The following is a 21,551-nucleotide window of genomic DNA, read 5'->3' as shown; positions in this document are numbered from 1 at the left end:
CAAGTAAAAACGCATCAATTTTCCCCCCTCCCCTTGCCCTGCTCTGTGTCATCTTTCTGTTCTATAGCAATCAATGCCTGTGAGATCAGCAATGGAGGTTGTTCTGGCAGGGCTGTCTGTAAAAGAACCACCCCAGGAAGCCGGGTGTGTGTGTGCAAGGCAGGCTATACTGGCGATGGCATCGTGTGCATAGGTAGGTACCATCCCTCACCCGCGATTTCCAACTGCCTTTAATTTTGACCCCTCGGTCCAGGTGCTGTCTGATTTCTCCGCTGTACATTGACTTGTTTCCCCTTTGCTGCTCATAAGCAATCAGCTAGGAAACGCTTTAACACCAAGCACATATCTTGCTCCTCACCTAAATGTCCTCCTAAATTTAGCATCTACTGATGATTCTTCTCTGAACCAATTATACTGTGATGGTTACAAGTGTTTTGTTTTTTTTTATTCCTACATCTCTTCATTCATAGCATGTTAAATGGGACTCCAAAATTTTATTATTTCGAGTCCTTGGCTGCAAACACTCATATTCAGTCAATAGAGGGACAGAGTCAAGCCCGCAGACATGCCTCTGCTGGCACAGTCCCACCCCTGCGGAGCCGATTTTGAGAAACCACAGCTGGTTCCCTCCCTGTTGGGTTACTTCTGCCTCAGCGTTGTCAGAAAACGGAATCACGCCTTGACACTTGCTCCCCTCGGTCAGTTAGCCAGCCTGGCTGGTCCCTCAAGACAGCTTTACTTAAAAAATGAGGCTTGACTCTCATGCCAGGTGTTGCTTTTTGTTTTAAAGAGATCAACCCGTGCTTGGAGAACCACGGTGGCTGTCACGAGCACGCAGAGTGCACGCAAACAGGACCCAACCAGGTGAGCTCTGCCTCCGCGGGGGCCTACGTTTTCCTAGGAGCAAATTCCCGGGTAGTTAGACCCAGGCCTGAGGGAGAGGCGCTGAGGACAGACCTCTAGGGAGCAGCAGCATGAAATAAATACATTAGAGGAGATTCTGGAAGAATTCCCCAGGAGGCCATTCTTTGGGAAGCAGGAGAAAAGGGGAGAGGGGCAGGGGACAAAGGGTACACAGGGAGAAGGGCCTTCCCTAGAGTGGGAAGAAGTGGCATGTGCAAACACCATGTGGTTCCAGAGGCACCTAGAAGGTCTCCAGCAATGCTCTCCTTCCTGTCAGCTTTCTGATGCCCAGAATCTTACCATTTTTCTTTGGCTTGAGGCTGTGAAATGCATGCACCGCAGCAGAAGATAACGGTGTTAAGGCCGCTGTCAGCCGCGTATTCCCCAGCACCGTGTCCCTTGCGGTGCCTTCGGCGGGAGCAGGTTTGGGGACGTGGGGAAATGTGAGGGCTCCAGCACAAAGGAGGGGAGAGGCCGAGGGGTGAGGAGACTCAGGCGGGGAAGCTGGAGGCGCGGGGACCCAGGCTGTGCCTCCCTCAGTCCGTGTCACGTTGTGAACGAGCAGGAAATTGAGTACGTCAGAAACTGGATGATGGTAGAGCTGACAGCCGGCAGAACCTCTCTGTGAAATGACCCATTTCCCCTTCCTCCCGGACAGGCCGCCTGTAACTGTTTGTCGAAATACACTGGCGATGGGAAGGTCTGCACACTCATCAACGTCTGCTTAACCGTGAGTACGGCCCCCCTCCCCCGAGGTCTGGCCTGCGGTGCCCCCTTCTCCACGTCTAGGGGCGGGGCATTGAGGTGGGCCCCCTCAGAGCTGCTTCTGGGCCATTTCTCCCTCGTGTCCCAGTTGCAGTGTTGGAGAAACTCCAGTCTCTGCCTCCGTCTTCACGTGGCTTCCCCTCTGTGTCTGTGTCTCCTCTTCTAGTGAGGACGCTTGTGGTCTTAAGACCCCCTGGTTAATCTAGGACGATCTCATCTCGAGATCCTTCACTGCATCTGCAAAGACTCCTTTTCTAAACAAGGTCACATTCACAGATACCAGGGCTTAGGGTGTGGACATAGCTTTGCAGGGGGCCACGATTCAACCCACCGTAGAGCAGGAGGAACAAAGGTCTCTGCCCCAGATCACAGAGCGAGTACCCGGCACAGCCAGAACTCGAGCCCACGTCTGTCTGACTCGGAGCCCGCACCCTTGACCACTTCTCGCGGTGTGTGGTGCTTGTTCCTCCCACGAGGCACTGATCCCCCGCAGGGGCCCGGTTCATACACCTTCCTTCCTCGTTCATGTCACTGCCCACCAGAGAGCCTCCTGCTGCGGGCGTGAGTACAGCACAGACAGCCCGTAATTAAAGCCCTTCCTCTCCAGTCGAGGTCCCTACTGTCCCCCGTGCTGGTCTGTCTGTTTCATACTGACTGCCTTCCAGCTGATGACTTTTCCCTTTGCTATGATGGATTAGAGTTCAGCCTAAAGCTGAGAAGTATCCAACATGCTTGATGCCTTTCTAGTTAACCCCCAGGTGCTGAGAAATTTCCCATTTGGCAACTCTGGGCTGATCTATTCAGGGCTGGAGATCTGCTGGGATGGGCTGCCATCTTGAGATATGGGCATACCTCAGAGATAGTGCGGGTTCGGTTCCAGACCACCAAAATAAAATGAATATCGCAATAAAGCAAGTGACAAAAATGTTTGGTTTCCCAATACATATAAAAGTTATATTTACACTATACTGAAGTCTATTAAGTGTGCAATAACATTATGTCTAAAAGACCAATGTATGTAAACCAACTATACTTCAGTTAAAAACAAAAGACATTAGGAGTTTAAATAATAAATAAACAATGTACGTACCTTAATTTAAAAATATTTCATTGCTAAAAATTGCTAACCATCATCTGACGTCGCCACAAACCTCCAATTTGTAAAAACCGCATTATCTGCGAAGTGCAGTAAAAGAAGGTATGCCTGTGTAAGGCTGGGGGAGTAGGATGGCCCTTATAACTGTAACGAGTTGGAAGGCAAGTTCAGGAAAAGGGCAAATAATGCAAGCCGGTCAGTTAGAGAGTGAGACAAAAAGTAAATTTCAATACAGAATCGCTGCGTGAACATTGGCAGAGCTGGCAAACTAACTGGTCTGATTCCTATCCCCCACTCCTTGGAAATTCTACCAGAAAAATGGCGGCTGTAGTGAATTTGCTATCTGCAATCACACCGGAGAAGACAAAAGGACTTGTACTTGCAAACCTAACTACATAGGGGATGGGTTTACCTGCCGCGGCAACATCCATCAGGTAACGCGAGGCATGTTTCCATAAAGTAAACTCCACCTTCCTCCCCGTGTGAAGAATCCAGGGAGCTAAGGAGGGTGCGAGAGTTTTGTTACATATAAAACTATAAAATACGAAAGACTATTTTCATATAAATGGACAATGAAAAGAAATTTTATCTCCCAGTGGGAATTCAGTGATTCAGATCAACAGTTCTAAAGTCAGAAACACCTGGGTTTGAATTCAGCTCTGCCAGTTAGTAATGTGACTTTGGGCAGATTATATCACCTCTTTGTGTATCCGTTTTCTAACGTGTAAAAGAAAATAACAATGGTACCAGCCCCAGCAGGTTGTTATAAGATTTCAATGAGATAATGTGGGTAGTGGGCACAGAGCACACAGTACCTCAAAGGCATCGCCGTAATGTGGATTGCTGTTGGAGTGTGTGTGCAAACACCCTCGGGCGGAGAGGGTGAAGCCTTGTGATACTTGTAAAGTTCTACCTACTACAACGTGAACATCCTGTTATTTGGTTTAAAGAGGGACTAGAGCATTCTGGCTGATCAAATATTCTTGTTGATAAAGAAACTAAATCTGCCATAAACCTATAACTGAGTTTTTTAACATTGAACTTTTAAAAATGAGTCATTCTGAACATCAATTGTGAACCTATAGATAAGGCAGATTTCCAGTTGAAATGATGGTAGATACTCTCAATCTTAGAGAATTTGTCCTCCAATGACATTCTGGTATGTAATTCACAGATGTTAAGTGAACCTTGCTTGTCTTTGTTTCCAGGAGCTTCCCAAGAACCCCAAAACATCCCAGTATTACTTCCAGTTGCTGGTAAGAATGTGTGTGTCTGTCTAACTAGAAGAGTTGGGTCTCAAGCCAGATATGGGATAAATCTGTAACCTCCAGAGTAAGTGAGAGTAGAATAAATCCGGGAAACTGCATTTCTGGAATAGGCTCTGTGTTGGTCATTTGTGAACTTCTCAAGCCCCAGGTGGGCAGCATAAAAGAGTGGAATAAATGTTGCACTAGCCCGCTGCACACGTGAGAATGTAGTTTATAAAAAAAAACTGCCATCATACTTGTGGAGACAAGAAGCATTACTGGGGCAATTGGCTAACTCTCCCAGTGAAAGTATTAAGTTAGACCTTTCTGCACCTCTTACCATCAGAATACATTCCAGATATATTGAAGAATAAAGGATAAAAATCTAGAAGAATAAAATCATAAAACCTAGAAGAAAATATAAGTAACCATAGGATCTTAGCATTGGCAAGAAGACAATTAGAACAGTTAAGTAAATCATCTTATTGCTTATATTTGTATTGTTATCCCAAACATAGAAAACATTTAGTATGTGGAAAAGACACTGGAAAAAATTATCTGGAAATAACAGAGATCCTTCTAGGTGGTGGGATTATGGGTAGTTATTTTCTTCTTTATACTGTATTTTCAAATCTTTAATACAGTCAGCATATGTTACTTTTATACCCAGATAAAAATAAACATTATTTCAACGTCTAAGAATCTGAGTGACTCTGAATCTAAGACTAAATAAAACACGGATCTCCCTATCCAGTTTTCTCTCCCCTCTGCCATCATGTACTCTCTGCTAGTTGTTTGAGCCCCTGCCTGTACTTACATTAAGTACATGGCACGTGGCCCCCACCTTCCTTCCTACAGGAGCATTCTGTACGAGACCTGGTTGGTCCTGGCCCCTTCACTGTTCTGGCACCTTTATCTGCAGCCTTTGACGAGGAACCCCAGGTAAGCATGAAGCTAGAGACAGGTGAAAGAGGTTTGAGGTTGGAACACAGTCTCTGGGCATCACCCTGGAGACAACACTGAAGACATTTCTGGACAGTAGATCTAGGATCAGCTGGAGCTGACCAGTAATGGAAGGCTCTGCCTCTCAGCGTAGGGACCCCTATCAGGAGAAGCATTCAAGTGGATTTGGGGTAACCACTGGCCAGAGACTTTCTAAAGGACATTCCTGAATAGGGTAGGAGGTTAGAAAAGACCAACAATTCTTAAATAATTCAAACCTCCCAGAGACCACCACCCCCTGAAAAAAAAAGGAATGAAAAGAAATGCTATATTAATGGGATATAAATAGGTTCTTTTCTTGCAGGACTTATCAGAGCCTTTACTGTTTAACATTCATTTGGACTCTTCATGCTGGATTACCCATTAATATATAATAATGTAGCAAACATTTATTGATTGTGCCAGACACTGTTTCTAGTACCTGGCATAGATTGACTCATGACAGTCTTCATGACAACACAGTAAGCTGAATGCTATTATCATCCCCGTTTAACAGTCGAGGACGTTGAGAGAAGTAACTTTCCGCAGGTCACATGACTAGCAAAATGTGGAGCAAGGACTCAGACATGACTCTAGAACCTGCATTCCCGACCACCACCCACACTGCTTCTCTATGCATATATTTTGGACACCAGTGAAGCAGGGACACAGAAATAGTTTTTGAAAAAAATTTGACATTTGATTTTTTTTAAGCATCCAAAGAGTTATCATGAAACGATGATAACCTCGTGGGCTTTATTATCACACTGACTTTATGGTTAATATTGTTTGTAGTTTGATTTACGAACGATGAAGCATGGTGGGCTTCTCCATACTAACGGTGTAAATCTGGCCCAAGCATCTCCGCAACAGGGGGCTGTACTATGTGGTATTACCTGGCATTTTTTCACAAGAGCACTTTTTTTTCAAGTAGCATCTCACGGGACTTGGGGTCCTTGGCACGTGTGTTGTGAAATGCTGGACCAGAGGAACTCCAAGTTCCCTCTTACTCTGAGATTCTACAATGGAAGCAGGAAAGGAACTAGGGCTGCCTTCTCCCTCTTGCCTGAATAATCTCTACCATAACCCTGACTACAAGCCAACCCCGACTGCCGACTTCCCGGGGTCTGGGTGGGGACAGAGGTATGGGGGAGAGTCTGGAGGAGAGGACAGCAAAAGGGAGAGTTGGAGCAGGAGGCTTCTGACTCTGGCCGGAACCCTCTGATCTATTGCAGATTAAGGACTGGGACAAACAGGGCCTGATGCCCCAGGTTCTTCGGTATCATGTGATCGCCTGCCACCAGCTGCTTCTGGAAAACCTGAAATTGACCCCAAATGCTACTTCCCTCCAAGGGGAGTCAATTGTCATCTCCGTCTCTCAGGTAAGAGAGGCCACCTCTGGAAGGTGCCCATTTTCCTTGGGCCCTCTCTCTTTCCTCTTCCTTAAAGTAGTAAGAGGAATAATAACAATAACAACTAACACACGTGGAGTGATTGCTATATGCCAGGTACTATCCTAAGTATCTTATGTACGACCTGATTTAATCCTCAAAATAATCCCATCATGTAGGGGATTTCCCATCATGAAAATACTACTATTTTCCCCAATTTACAAATTAGGAAACTGAGCTTAGAGAGGTTAAGCAACTTGTCCAAGGTCACACAGCAAGTAAACATTAGAGCTGGAATTGAAACTCAGAGGCAAGGCAGCTTCAGGTGGTCAAGAGAACTGCTTTTGGCAGCACTGGTCAGAAGCTGGAGAGGGGTGAAAGCTTTTGTTCAAAGCACTTGACCATGCTGATCCCTTCCCTCCCCACAAAGAAAAACAAATGGTGGCTGTAGAATCCATTACAAAGGGGAAAAAGTGTGTAGTGGGGTCAGAAGGGGGGCTGGTGGTGTAGAGAACACATGTGAAAGAGAAGCCAATTTTGATCTGCTTTTTATTTCATATTTGAGAATCACAGTGAAATGACTGTTTTGGTTGATTATTTGCTATTAACTTCTCCAGGTGAATATTACATTCTTGTCTCAGTTTTTTTTTTTATAATCATAATAAAAAATGTGCTCAAGTAATTTGTATCTTCAGATTTTTCCCACGGCTCTATGTAAGTATTCACTTTCACGATGATTTAACAAGTTCATGAAACATTTTGAAAAAAGTGATTTTGTGTCTATTTCTCTTTGTGCTCATTTCCTTTTTTTTTTTTCTTTTTTGATTGATTTCAGGACACAGTGTTGATAAATAATAAAGCTAAGATCATATCCAGTGATATCATCAGTACCAACGGAATCATCCACATCATAGACAAATTGCTATCTCCCCACAACTTGCTTATCACCCCTAAAGATGCCTCTGGAAGGATTCTGGTGGGTGAACTCATTGTCAGGCTCTCAGCGTGGAATGACTCACAATACTCATCATTTATTATCCCAATTCTGATTTTGAGGCATCGTTTCAAGGCGTTTTAATTTTGCTGCTTCAATCTCAAGCTACTATTAAAAACCTCATAAATACCATTCTTAGTAAGAAGAAAATAGGTAAAAGTCTATTTTAAATAATTGAATGGATTTTATAAGTTTTTCCTTAGTGTCCACAAGGGTAGGTGGTCTTGTATAGATTTGGAAGATGGAGAAATTACATAGATGGATGGTGATGATGATGTGTGAGAGAGACAGATGATAGATAGATGGTAGATGATTGATAGATGATAGATAGATAGATAGGTGATAGGTAGGTAGGTAGATAGGTAAGTAGAGAGACAGATACCACTAAAACTGAACCAGGAGTAAAACGTCTTCTCAACTGACAGAAAAGACAATTTCAACTTTTTTGTTATTTATTAGTATTGGGTTCTTCATTGAAGACAGCAGAATCCACTATATCTCACTTAAATAAAAAAGAGTTTCTAAAGGTATTAAGTATATCACCAAATCTCTTAGAAAGCCACAGAGCCTAATTCAGATGCTACACAGCTAGGAACAAAGCAGCCCAGGGACACCTACAAAGGGGGGACACCTGACTTCACCGTAGGGCTGTCCTGTACCAGCTACACCCGTGCCACCTGTCTCCAGCCTCATCACTAGGACACGAGAGTCTGGATACCAGATGCCTCCGCCCTGTGCTCGTCAGAAGATCTGACATTCCTGCTAGCAGCCGCCACCACCTCATGTTGTTTCTTTTCACCTCTAAGTCTTGCACAAGCACCTCCGCCTGGGGGATCCCATATCACATATGGGACTCTAGCTGCAAGGCAGTCTGGGAAAAGGCAGTGTTTGGCCATCCAGCCTCTGTAAAGCAGGGAAGGCATGGGTACAGTGGAGCTGGGGTGGGTGCTGACGAGCCAACCTACGGTACCTGCCACGCTCTGTTCCCCTCGTTTTATTCAGTTGAGCTTTTGTTAAAGTGCTTTGTGAACTGTAGGCAGAAAAGTTTCATTCCCATTCTTATTATCTTTGCAGCAAAATCTTACAACAGTGGCAATAAACCATGGCTACATCAAATTTAGCAACTTGATACAGGTAAAAACCTAGCAGGGAAGTTACCTCAGGGGATATAACCTACCTAAAGAGGTTTGGTGTTTGGAGGGTTTTTCGTTTGTTGTGTGGTTTTTGTTTGCGGCACTAGCCAGCTGTTGTGGGATCTTTGGGGAAGTCCTACTTTTCTGAAGAACAAAGTCACCCTCTGCCACTCCATTCCCCAAGTGTTATATGGTTTGTTCCCTGGCTGAGTTAGAAATTGAGGTATTTGAGGCTGGAGCAAGGGAAAGGAATTAGGATGTGCTAGTTTCCACATCTGGAATTATCACCCCTGTTACCAAGATGGGGAAGCTGAGACACAAAGATGGGAAATCTATGCTGGTGAGACGGGCAGAAATTACATTTCAAACCACATATTTCTGACTTCAGAGATGACTCCCACGAATTGAGTAGAGAAACTTCTTGTTCAAAGATTTCAGAGGAGAATCAGGAAGGGGCGGGATTCTCCAAGACCCCTCTCTGCCACCTCACCCCAGCAGTCCCAGGAGGGCTCTAAGAACCCTGGCGCTCCCACAGCGCAGTCTACAAACCTGCTGTAGACCAGTGATTTCCAAAATGGCCTGGGGCTTGGGGTCTCTGGGGAGCTTTTTAGAAATGGAGATTTGAAGGTGTTCTTAATGAGAATCTCCAGGGGTGTTACAGACCAGTATCTTTGCCCACCCACCCAGCCCCTAAACCTTATACTAACCCCCCATACCTGGACATCAGGTCTGCTTGCTACCTTTTATTGCAAGGTAGCAAGCTTCTCTGGGGCTCAAAAAAAGGGAATAGTCAAGCCTACTTCATAGTGTTGTTGGGAAAATTACAAGAAAAAAAATATATGCTGCACCCCTGCTATAGAAGGTTCTCAAAATGATTCTTACCCATTCATCTGGCAAGTTCTTTTTCTGAGTCTGTGTGATCTAGAAATCTTCTAAATATACAGGAGTATCTCAATATTGTATAGGTTTCACTTTTTTTTTAATGAAATATGAGAAAAGTGCTAAGTGGGTCTTCCAGAAATTAAAATATTGGGACGAGAGTAGTAGCAAAAGAAGAGAGAGAAGGAGAGATACTTGCTAAAGTGCTTCCCTATTAACAAAAGCCCAGAATTTGACTTTCTGTTTTACTTTCTAAGAAAATGAAGGTCAAAATGACTGGAGTCTGATGGGCCTCTAGTTTTAGGAACCAGCCAGAGTCCCCAAAAGCCCCAGGGCGGGCACGGAGGGGACCCCGGGCTGGCTGGCTCTGGTCCTCAAGGAGAGCCTGTGCCTCTTGGCTGGGCTTTGCTGCGCATGTGACCAGCTCCCTGCGTTTCAGGACTCGGGCTTGCTGAGTGTCATCACTGACCCTATCCACACCCCGGTCACTCTCTTCTGGCCCAGCGACCAAGCCCTCCAAGCCCTGCCCCCTGAACAACAGGACTTCCTGTTCAACCAAGACAACAAGGACAAGCTGAAGGAGTATTTGAAGTTCCACGTGATCCGAGATTCCAAGGTATTTTGTTTTCACACAGACGGGAGTTGCAGGGGTGCCCCTGGGGTGATCAAATCCAGGAACTGTCCGTGCATCTCCCCACCCCCCACCCCCCCAACGGTGCGAAGGTGGCCTGAGCATCTCCTGCCCCGCTGTGTCCTCCTCTGACTGCCTGTGGTGAATTGACCCCTGCAGCGTAGTGCATCTCGTTCTGTTTCTCCCACTGGCCACTGTTTTTGTCCCAACTTTAACCAATACCCAAGAGCATCCTTCCCCTCTTGTACTGCAGACCAGCCTCCTCCCTTCCCTAGTTCACATGGCAAAGTGGCCGTTGACGACAGTCCCCAAGTTTCTCCCAGAATGACTCTTATCTCTCCCAATTCCAGAGTTTCTAGGCAAAGGTCTGATTCATCCAGCTGTGACCAGCTGTTGGCTCCTGAACCGATCCTCTGTGATCAGGGAGGCAGGATCTTGTGGGAACATGGCAGCTCTTGCTAAAACCCTGTCTCTTTGGGTCCTCAACCAGGACCCTGTTTCCCTCCAGGGATGAGACATCTAATCCAAGAAGGCCAAATGCACTCCCTCTGGTTAATTCATGGGACCCGTATTAGTTTCCTAGGGCTGCCATCACCAATTACCACAAACTGGGTGGCTTGAAACAACAGAAATGTATCCTCTCAGAGCTCTGGAGGCCGGAGGTCTGAAATCACGGTGTTGACAAAGCTGTTCCTGCTGAAGGCTCTGGGGGAGGGTCTGCTCCCTGCCTCCCTCTTAGCTTCTGGTGGCTGCCAGACATCCTTGGCAACCCTGGCTTGTAGCTGCACCCCTCCAGCCTCTGGCCCTGTTATCACATGGCTCTCTATCTTCTCCCTGTGTGTTTCTGTGTCTTCACATTGCACTCTCTTCTCTTCTTAAAAAGGCACCAGTCATATTGGGTTAAGGGTCCACTCTACTCTGGTATGACCTCATCTCAACTAATTACATCTGCAATGATCTTATTTCCAAGCAAGGTCACATTTTGAGGTAATGGGGACCAAGACTTCAGTAAAACTTTTGAGGGGACACAATTCAACCCATCACAGCGCCCTATGCCATCTCCCTAACTCTGATCCTGCCACGGGCTCCGTACACCAACACAGCATCTTCCATGGACTCCCGAGCATAGATGGGGATGGAAGGCTGATTGAAACCAGCTGGAGGAGACTTTCCCCACAGAAAAAATGTCCAGCTTCCTAGAGAGCCCATGCTTATTCTTCCTTTTGATTATATCTACTGTCATTTTAAAGCTGGAATTATTAGAACTCTTTGAAAAATTGTGTCTGAATTTGGTTTGTTGGCAAAGCTCCTTGGGGCCCTTCTTCAGCCCAGATTTGGGGTGTTAATGTGTCACCATCACTCCTACAGGTTTTGGCAGTGGATCTCCCCAGGTCTGCTACCTGGAAGACCCTGCAAGGTTCCGAGCTGAGTGTGAAGTGCGGAGCTGGCAGTGACATCGTGAGTATTGTCACCCAGTGGAAGTTGGGAATGCATTCCCCAACCACTGCCCCTTCCAGGAGTTGTTCATTTTTTCCCACATTGACAGCACACTCTTTTTCTCTCACTGCCTTCAGGGCTGTCTCCCCTGAGTAAGTGGATACGAAAAACCTGATAAGTCCTGGCCAGCCCAAGCCCTCACTAGGTGTCAGGGAGTCTCCCTTTACACTTGCAGAGAGCAGCTTTTGGTTGATTTTTTGGGAAGATTTATTTTCCAGTGTGAGACACTTCCCTGAAACAAGAAAGTACACTGTCATTCCTTTTCCTTCCTTCCCAGCCCTACTGCAGCCTCCCCTCCAGCCGTCTCAAAGCATGTCAGAGCCAGCTCTGGGTTACATCTACCTAGATAGGCCAACAAAGAGAAAATTTGCAATTTTCACCTTCCTTGGCTAGTTCCTTAACAATATTACCTTCCTGTAATTCCATGTGATGAATGGGTCTGATGGGATAATAGTAGCTACATCCTATATCTTTTATTTAATGGAAAATGACAGTGGCTTAAATATGTAAGGGTTTCTCTCTCCTATAAAAAAAAAAAAAAATCTGGAAGTAGCCAATCCAGAGCTAGTATGATGGCTCCCTGGGGGAGCTCCTTCTGTCTTCCTGCTCTGCAGCACATGTTTCCAGCATCACAGTCACCTCAAGGTCCAACATAACTGTTGGAGCTCCAGCCATCATGTCCACTTTCCAGGCAGTAGAAAGGAGAAAGGGAAAAAGGGATGCAGCGCCAAGCTGAGTTGATTACCTTCAAGGAGCCTTCTGAGAAGTCCCAGATAACATTCTGTTTACATCTTCTGACAAGCCAGAATCCCTTTGGTGATTGGATTGGAATTGCATTGAATTTGTTACCGAATATGAAGAATGTTAGCATCTTTACATCCCAACTTCTGGAAAGTTATCCTAATGTACGTACTCCCTTGAGATCAACTATACTGTCTCCATAGACCAAACTGGACATTTATCAAAGAAGAAGAAGAAAAATGTTCCCTGCTCATCCTGAGTGCTAATAGAACTTTCAGGCACTTTGTACTCAGAGTACTATTTTTTTTTCTTTTTTTTTTGGCTGCATCGGGTCTTAGTTGCAGCACACGGGATCTTTTGTTGAGGCGCACGGGCTCTTTGTTGTGGTGTGCAGGCTTCTCTCTAGTTGTGGCAGGCGGGTTTTCTCTTCTCTAGTTGTGGTGCGTGGGTTCCAGAGCGCATGGGCTCTGTAGTTTGCAGCACGCAGGCTCTCTAGTTGAGGCGAGCGAGCTCAGTAGTTGTGGCACATGGGCTTAGTTGCTCCGTGGCATGTGGAATCTTAGTTCCCTGACCAGGAATGGAATCCGTGTGCCCTGAATTGGAAGGCGGATTCTTTACCACTGGACCACCAGGGAAGTCCCCAGAGTACTATTTAGTCGGAACTTTATAACAACCCTATGCAATGGAATCATTAATCCTATTTACCTGGTAAAAACAATTAAACCTCAGCAAAGTTCAGGGACCTGTTCACACAGTATATAAGTAGAAGTGGGGGGATTCAACTGCAGTTTTCCAGTGTTCTTTCCACTGAGTTACACAGTGTACATCCCATCAAACACTAGAGAGAGATTTATCTTTTTCTTTTCATGGAACTTTCTAAAAGCATTTGCTTCCTGGGGGGGGGAAATATATCCATCAATTTACTAGCTGGGTGGACCTTAGAAAAGAAAGCCTGAGGACTGTTGCAAGCATTAAACAAAATCATGTATCTAGAGCACAATTTAGACAATGCCTAGTACACGTGGAAAAGTTATTATCGTTAAAAGGGTAAAGCCCATCAGTGTATATTTTGGAAAGGAAGTTGTACCGGTAGCTTTGCTAGGTGCTGGCACTGAATAAGAAAACTGGGTAACTGCACGCGAGGTGGCCATGTCAACCAGGTTTATCCTGAGCCACGGCCAGGCCATCCCTACTCCACCCTGTTACCCCCACTGCCAGCGTTTCTACTTTGGTAGAGGCAGTGTTGCCGAGTGGCCAGGAGTGTGGCCTGGGCGTGGATGCCTGCACCACCACGTACTGACTGCGTCACCTCGGCGAGTTATCTAACCACTCACTGCCTCAGTTTCCTCATCCGTGAATGGGAATACCAGCAAAAGTAGCCACGTCCGGGCTTCCCTGGTGGCGCAGTGGTTGAGAATCTGCCTGCTAATGCAGGGGACACGGGTTCGAGCCCTGGTCTGGGAAGATCCCACATGCCGCGGAGCAGCTGGGCCCGTGAGCCACAGCTGCTGAGCCTGCGCGTCTGGAGCCTGTGCCCCGCGACGGGAGGGGCCGCGATAGTGAGAGGCCCGCGCACCGCGATGAAGAGCGGTCCCCGCACCGCGATGAAGAGTGGCCCCCGCTTGCCGTAACCAGAGAAAGCCCTCGCACGAACCGAAGACCCAACACAGCCAAAAAATAAATAAATAAATAAATAAAGTAGCTATAAAAAAAATTAAAAAAAAAAAAAAAAAAAAAAAGTAGCCACGTCCTAGGGATGTTGTGAGGATTGAAAGAATTCACACAGGTAAAGCATGAAGGACAGTACTTGGATGTCATACGTACTGCGTGTCTGAGATAAAGATGTTGGCCATCGATACATATCAGTTCTTTCTGACTCTAGCAGGTGATGGCCACATTCCATGGCCTGGGAACAGGAGAAATCTGAGGATTGTTGACTGTTCCCCTGCTCTCTCTCCCTCTGTCACAGGGTGAGCTCTTCCTGAACGGCCAAATGTGCAGAATTGTGCAGCGGGAGCTCTTCTTTGACCTGGGCGTGGCCTACGGCATTGACTGTCTACTGATCGACCCCACCCTGGGGGGCCGCTGTGACACTTTTACCACCTTCGATGTCTCGGTCAGTCCTAAAAACACTACTGTAGTAAGGGAACCTTGGGCCAAGGAACAGCCCTCCTGGGCTGCTGGACCCTGCTGTGAAGCCACAGAGGGCTGGTCCCCAGTGAACACAGGACCCAAGGGATCAGAGTGCCGCATGACAGTGCTCTTCAGATTCAGAATCAACAACGTCTCCTTAGTCCTGTACAAGCCTTGCCCGTTCTCATTTATCCACCCACACACCCACCCATCCATCCCCTTGCCATGAAGGAAACAGCTGTTGGGAACCAACTGTGTGCCACTGTTCTACCAGTCATTTTCAAACCCCCCCACCCATTCAGTCATTCACTTAACCATTCTACAAGCATTTTTTGAGCCTCTGCCAGGATAAACCATGCGAAATGCCATGCTTGACAGGGTATGACTACAAAAGTGGCAGTTTCATATGGTTCGATCTAATACATGCCACCATACCTCCATTCATTTGCTCATTCATTAACACTGATTGAACTTTCGTCCCGGGTCCTGCACTGTTTGAGGCATATGTACATTTCACACACATTCATCCATCCATGGCCATTTATTGACCTTTGAGCCTGCTGTTTGGCTCAATGCTCATCTTACCCCTATCCAATAATAGAAGCAGTTATCATCTACTCTATTATGCAAACTTGTAAGTTGAGTCTCAAAGCGGTGAAGTGACTTACATGGCAAAGTCTGTCATCAGTTGATTTCTGTACCAGGCAACTTGTAGGCATTCAATAAATACCCCAAATTACTAGGATAACAGTCAGCCAAAGTAGGAGCTGAAAAACCAGTTGTTAATTTCTTCACTTTCAAAGTATATATACAGACATTTTTTTCAGTTAATCATTTTTCCTCACCAATCCCCTGAAAATCAAATAGCAGCAAGAATTATTATCCCTGTTTTATAGATCAGAACACTAAGAATCAAAGAATCTGATTAACTAAAACAATCACAGCTGATTTATAGTGGAACTGACACTTGCATCCACATTTCCCACTGCTTCTATACCGTGTGCCTGTGTGACCCTGTCCTGGTCCACCTCCATCTAACAGGGAATTTTTACCTCAAAGAACTAAACTAAGGAATTAAGGTCCACGACAGACCTTCAGAATTCTCTATGGCAAAGTTACAGAGTGTTTGCTTTTATATTCTTGATCATAGCCAGAATCTTAAGATTAATTAAGTTCTTAATCACATAATCAAGGCATTAACCTGGGGCATTCCTTGTGTTTCCCAATATTCTGGATTTTTAAGTGTTTCTTTTCTTGCGTACTAGGGGAATTGTGGGAGCTGTGTTCATACTCCCAGCTGCCCCAGGTGGACTAAACCAAAGGTAATTATGAACACAGTGATAACGTTTGGAGAGTGATAGATTTGTTTCTCTATGAGACCCCAGTCTCCTGGTAGCTATGATTGTGCGTGCATGTGTGTGCATCTGCAAGTGTGTTATAACTGTGTGTAATTAGTTTGTCTTTCTTTCAACAATCAGGCCACTGGGATTGGAGACGAACATTCTTAGCTCAGGCAGCCTGTCAACCCACTATCCACCTTTTAAGAACTGTCTAGAAGAGTCATGGGATTATAGACCTAGAAGGGGTTGCAAAGATAATCATAATTATTAAAAATAATAGTTGTATTTTGTTGGTTGCTGTTCATGTCCCCGGCTCTGTGCTGGCCCCTTTATTTTGACATTATCCCTATTCCCCATTATAATACTCATAGAAAAATATATTACCTCCACTTACGACAGATGAGTCTCAGAGAGGATAAGCAATCAGCCCGAGGCCACACAGCTAGTAAGGAGCAAAGCTAGGATTAGAGCCCAGCATGCAATGTAAGAGTAGTGGTTAAGCCAATGAAATTTGGGGTCCACAGTTATGGGGTCAAATTCTCGTGGGTAATCTTTGGCAAGTCATTTTATATGTTTTTGCCTCTGCAAAATGGAGCTAATAACAGTTCTGTGTGTGATTATTAGGAAAAGTAAGTTTTTAAATGTGGGTACGGAGCCTGGCACATAGCAAGTGCTCATTAAGTATTAGTTTTAGTACTTACTCCAAAGCCAAGCTCTTTCTACTCTACCAGTAACCCCTCTAACAGAAACACCCCTACAGAATGAACTGTAAGCCCATACTCTCTCTACTGATGATCCTGGGGCCTGGCCACAGACCCCCCTCCTGATAGAAAGCCACCTCTTCCCCACTCCCTTCTCAGGCAACCACACCTTTTGCAAACAGCTCTAAGGGTTAAGATGGGGAGAAATCTTCTTTCCGTGGACTCCACCTCTGCCCCCTCCCCCATCCATTTGTCTCTCTACACCCCTAAGAAGAGAATTCCCTGTACAGGGCTCATGACCATTGAGTCCCATTTTCTACTTGGGCAGTACCCAGGATCCTCCACTGGGGGCGGACTAGAGCCCAAGAGCCCAAGGGGATGCAAGGTGGAGGGATGGTTCAATCTCTTCCTTTAGGGTGAGAAGCGGAAGTGTCTGTACGACTTGCCCTTCAGGAGGAACCTGGAAGGCTGCAAGCAGCAGTGCACCCTGGTGATACAGCTCCCCAAGTGCTGCAAGGGCTACTTCTGGCCAGACTGTCAGGGTAAGGGAGCCTCTTACTGCCTTGCAATTCTGAAATGATTGTACAATCACTGTGGAGCATTTGAAAGTACTGTATGGGGGGCCGGAGGGGGGGGGGGACACGGGGAGCAGGGGAGTATATCACTCTTAATGATTCTGCTAAGAAAATATCCAAAAGCAATTATTCTGAAGATCTGTGCAGCTTTCCTTCTCCTTTTTTTTTTCTTGTCATATTTGTTTTTTTACAGAGTTGAGATTCTACTGTGCATAGATTGTAAATCATGTGTCATGCTTTTCTGCTTGATGTTATAGCATAAGACATTTCCCATGGTGTTAGAAACACCGGATTTCATTTTTGACACCAGTCTATGATACTGATAAGCATGCTAGTTTAAATGCGTCTAAAGACATCTACCTTGGCAGGTTGCTATACCAATGTGATACGAATGGGCCATTGTTTCCTGAAATCTCCCCTGTTATGTGTAACATCGCCCTCCCTCCCTTACCTCACTCTTTCAGGAAAGGGCTCCTGAAACCCCTGGGTCTAGATACGACTTCTAGCCAATAACGCAGCAGCAAAAGCATAACAAATGCCGTAGGACTTCCCATCCACCACGCATTGATTTAAGTGAGCACATTTATTGAGCGCTACTTCCCATATATGGGGACATCTGAACCTCGCAGCAACCCCTAAGAAGTAGGTTCCATTGTCATCCCCATTTTACAGATGACGAAATGGAGGCACAGACTGGATAAGAGGCAGGCTTAAGGTCTCACAGTATGTCTCCAGAAGCCATGGTTTTAAGTACCATGCATACTCCATTCATCATGGTCCAGTTGAGAAAATTCTGGGCTGGGAGTCCACGCAGTCACTCAGCCTCCACTCCACTCTCCATCACTAAAGCACAGACCATTCATAAAAGTCAGTGTCATCCCTTATATTTGTTCAGTGCTTTATATTTTCAAATGCTCTTGGTTACAGTATCTCATTTGATCCTCAGAGTCACGATGTGGAATAGGTCAAGTGGGCACTCCATCCTCCTCCTCCTCCTCCTCCTCCTCCTCCTCCTCTAGAGCTAAGAGAACTGAAGCTCAGAGCAAGTTCATTATTCATCCCAGATCAACACACATCCAGGTCTCCTGACCCCCAAATGCAGTACACAGTTCAGTATATTGCTCTGCCAGTCCTATCAGATATATTTAAGCCACAGGCCAGTGGCTTGCTCTAAACATCCAGTGACACTAAGTGGATATGTCCCTGGGGCCACAGAGGACAGAACCCACAGCTGAGGACGGGTTAGCAGCATGTTCACAAAGGTGCTGAGCTGCTCTGGGTCTGGGGAGGCTGTTGAGTCACTGCTGTTTCATCTCTTCCAGCCTGCCCTGGAGGACCAGATACCCCATGTAACAACCGTGGTGTCTGCCTCGATCAGTACTCACCCGCGGGACAGTGTAAATGCAACACCGGCTTCAACGGGACAGCGTGCGAGCTGTGCTGGCCGGGGAGATTCGGGCCTGATTGTCAGCGTACGTGGCACCCACCCCCCTGAGCTTCTGCCTGTCGCTCGGCTGTATCCTCCCTGCCCCAATGCACACCATCCACCTGAGCTGGAAGCATCCTTCTTCCTCTCTTTCCCGGCCACCCACCTCCCATCTGCCTGCCCTCACATGCTTTTTTCCTCCTTGGATATATTCCCAGTCTCCATCCACTGAAAGAGCCTCCTCTCTAGAAGTGAAACTCACATCCCCTGCAGCCACCAAGGCAAGCTGCGGCCGACCAACACTCATTCAGTCATTCAGCTATCACATATATGCTGAGTCCTTACTAATGTTGATGGCTAATGTGTGTGGAGTGCCTGGTATGTTGTACCATCTAATCCTCACAACAAGCCTTTGAGGTGGGTACTCTTATCATCCCCACTTAGCGGATGAAGAAGCTGAGGTACAAAGAGACTAAGTGACTTGATCAAAAGCCAGGAATGGTTCTAAGTTGTAGGGATGCAGTGGTGGGGTGGGGTGGGTGGGGGCAAAATCCCAGCTTTCAAGGAGTGTACAGTCAAAGGGAGGAAACAGACAAAGATGACAGAAACAAAAATAGATAAAAAGGCATAAAGAAGATGAAGCAGATGAAGGGAATCGAGAAAGAAAGGAGGCACTGGTCCAGAAGACATCTCATGAAATATTTGAGTAGAGACCTAACAGAGGTGAGGGGGCCGGGAGTGGGACTATCAATAGCAGCTCTGTCCGGTCAAATTTCAGTGATGATGGAAACACTCTATAACTCCGCCACGAGGAGTGGTAGCCGCTAGCCACGTGTGGATGTTGAGCACTCAAAACCTGTGACTAAGGAACTGATTTTCATTTATTTTAATTAGTTTACATTTAAATAGCCACGTGTGACGAGCGGCTGCTCTAATGGACAGTGCAGGCTAGAGGAATGGCTTTCCTGGAAGAGAGACAAGCAAGTGCAAAGGCCCTGAGGCAGGCGTGGGCTTGGCATGCAAGGAACAGCAAAGCGGCCAAGGTGGCTGAGCAGAGTGGGCAAAGAAGAGGGAGAAAGGGAGAAGAAGGAACCTGAAGGTCGCCAGGGGCCGGATAACATAGGAGCTTCTTGCCCAGAGACAGGTCTTCAGCGTCTCATCTAAGTGTGATGGCGGCCAGTAAAGGATTGTGAATGGGGGGTGGGAGGGTTGTCCTGAGCAGATTGGAAAGGACCACCCCAGCTGCCCCGTGGAGAGTGCACCATGGGAGCGCACGAGCAGAAGCAGGGCCAGCTTTGGGGAGGCTAATGCCGCCTTCTGGGTGAGAGCCGGTGGTGCTGTGGGCTGGAGTGCTGCTGCTGGAGGTGGTAAGAAGCAGGATTGGTGTATTTCTTGAAGGTTTGACCATTCAGTCCATTTCTCTGTTAGGAGGCCCAGGTGATGTTCCCTCCCCCTACTGTTCGGTTACATAGCCCACGATACCCTCTACTAATGTGTTTACGACAATCACTGTATTTATAATTACGTGTTCGATAACCAGGTACTGCTAGACTGTAAGCTCCCTGAGAACAGGGACCTTATGTCTTAGGTTTTCTGCTGTAACCTCATTGCCTGGTAGTGTCTGCCTCATGATAGCCACTGAATAGGTTATTTTTTGAAAGTCTGAATGAATGATATAAATGAATGAATAAATGAATGTGGATAAACACGGTGCCTTCCAAACCAACAGCACAGCCAACACGTGGTCAGTGGGCTGGTTGACGGGATTTCAGTCCCCGATCTCTGCTGACTGACCACACTCCGACTTGCTCTACAGCCTGTGGCTGCTCGGACCATGGACAGTGCAACGACGGGATCACGGGTTCCGGGCAGTGCGTCTGTGAGACAGGGTGGACCGGCCGCTTCTGTGACACTCAGACAGGTCTGTCCTGGGGGCGGTCACCTGCCGGCGGCCCTGCGCTGCAGCGGACCCTGCCGAGAGCGGCCGACTGAGGGTGGGGGTCTGAGCGACATCGGAAAAAAACAACAAAGCAGGGGTTCCCTTTTCCACGAGGAATAGATGACTTGGCTGTGTGGCCCCAAGGTCCGGAGATCTGGTGACTTGAAGGAAACTAGATGACAAGATTTAACTCAAACCCATGAAACCAGCATGCAGTCCTGTCAATCATGGAAGGACCCACCTCAAGCAAAGAATACAGGATTGGGCAGGAAGGGTCCCTCGGGATTGTGGTCCAGGCCCAGATGTGTGCAGACACAGAGGTGAAGGGTTTCACGGAAAATGTGCTGTTCCGTGGAGTCCAGGATCTGACCCCTGATTCAGCTACTTATTAGACAAACGGCCTCAGCTAAGCCACCCTCTCTGAGCCTTGATGCGCTTGTCTGAAAAAGGAGAGCCCGTTGCACGGCTTTCAGGGGAGGATTGTTGTGAGGGTCAGGGTCATGGTTTTGGAGTGTCCGGTCCATGTGGGGCACTCAGAAACAGTAGCTGCCATTATCACCATCCGTCATCATCATCCTTGTCATGACCTTGATCCTTACTGAGCTGTCAGTTTTCTGAGACCTCCCTTGAAGCCCAAGCCTCATGTTCCGGTCAAAGGTTGAATTCTCCAATGTAAATCACTGTCACTTCATCCTCCCTGGGGGCAGAAGGGCAAGACCAAGCTCCTCCTATGGGCATCAGCAACCTGAAGCTCCAGAATCCCAGCAGTCCCCTTAACTTCAGTTCCTCCCCCTCTTCTCTCCCCCGTCCTCCTCCCCCCTCATCCTCTCCTAATCATCCCGTGGCTTCATGCTGCCTCTTGATACTGCAGCCCCTTCCAATCACCAAAGCCCCAGACTTCTCCCAAGCTCTGCAGTGCCCACAGAAGGCCTTGGAATTTCTCCTCCAATTTAACCATCTCCTCTGGAACCCCATGCCCTTAGGGCCAAAGAGCTCATCTGCTAAATTCACCCTTGCTAGCGGACTTTGAGGTATAAAGTTTTCATTGGTTGCCCCTAACGGTAACATATTTGCATTTTAATCTGGATAACATTTCAGAAATAATGTCTTAATAATACAAAGGAGTGATTCCGGAATCTCAGAATCTCCAGGCTGGGAGGGACCTTAGCAAATCACCCC

General features: G+C 46.7%; 1 protein-coding gene across 1 annotated transcript in view; it reads left to right on the top strand.

Moving 5' to 3' along the window:
* STAB2 (stabilin 2) overlaps positions 1-21,551 on the top strand; it is a 161,415-nt gene that overhangs the window by 109,625 nt on the left and 30,239 nt on the right. Inside the window, exons 42-57 of the mRNA XM_057557591.1 lie at positions 68-193; positions 791-864; positions 1,562-1,633; positions 3,079-3,198; positions 3,973-4,020; positions 4,870-4,953; positions 6,228-6,374; positions 7,219-7,359; positions 8,452-8,511; positions 9,829-10,005; positions 11,389-11,478; positions 14,228-14,374; positions 15,657-15,713; positions 16,848-16,974; positions 18,330-18,479; positions 20,250-20,354. Of these exons, the coding sequence (XP_057413574.1) occupies positions 68-193; positions 791-864; positions 1,562-1,633; positions 3,079-3,198; positions 3,973-4,020; positions 4,870-4,953; positions 6,228-6,374; positions 7,219-7,359; positions 8,452-8,511; positions 9,829-10,005; positions 11,389-11,478; positions 14,228-14,374; positions 15,657-15,713; positions 16,848-16,974; positions 18,330-18,479; positions 20,250-20,354 (1,725 nt within the window). The remainder of the gene's footprint in view (positions 1-67; positions 194-790; positions 865-1,561; positions 1,634-3,078; positions 3,199-3,972; positions 4,021-4,869; positions 4,954-6,227; positions 6,375-7,218; positions 7,360-8,451; positions 8,512-9,828; positions 10,006-11,388; positions 11,479-14,227; positions 14,375-15,656; positions 15,714-16,847; positions 16,975-18,329; positions 18,480-20,249; positions 20,355-21,551) is intronic.

The sequence above is a fragment of the Balaenoptera acutorostrata genome, chromosome 11 (assembly GCF_949987535.1).
Source record: "Balaenoptera acutorostrata chromosome 11, mBalAcu1.1, whole genome shotgun sequence".
Classification (NCBI taxonomy): Eukaryota; Metazoa; Chordata; class Mammalia; order Artiodactyla; family Balaenopteridae; genus Balaenoptera; species Balaenoptera acutorostrata.
Note: the sequence above shows the minus strand (reverse complement) of the source record. Positions and strands in the feature narration are given on the sequence as shown.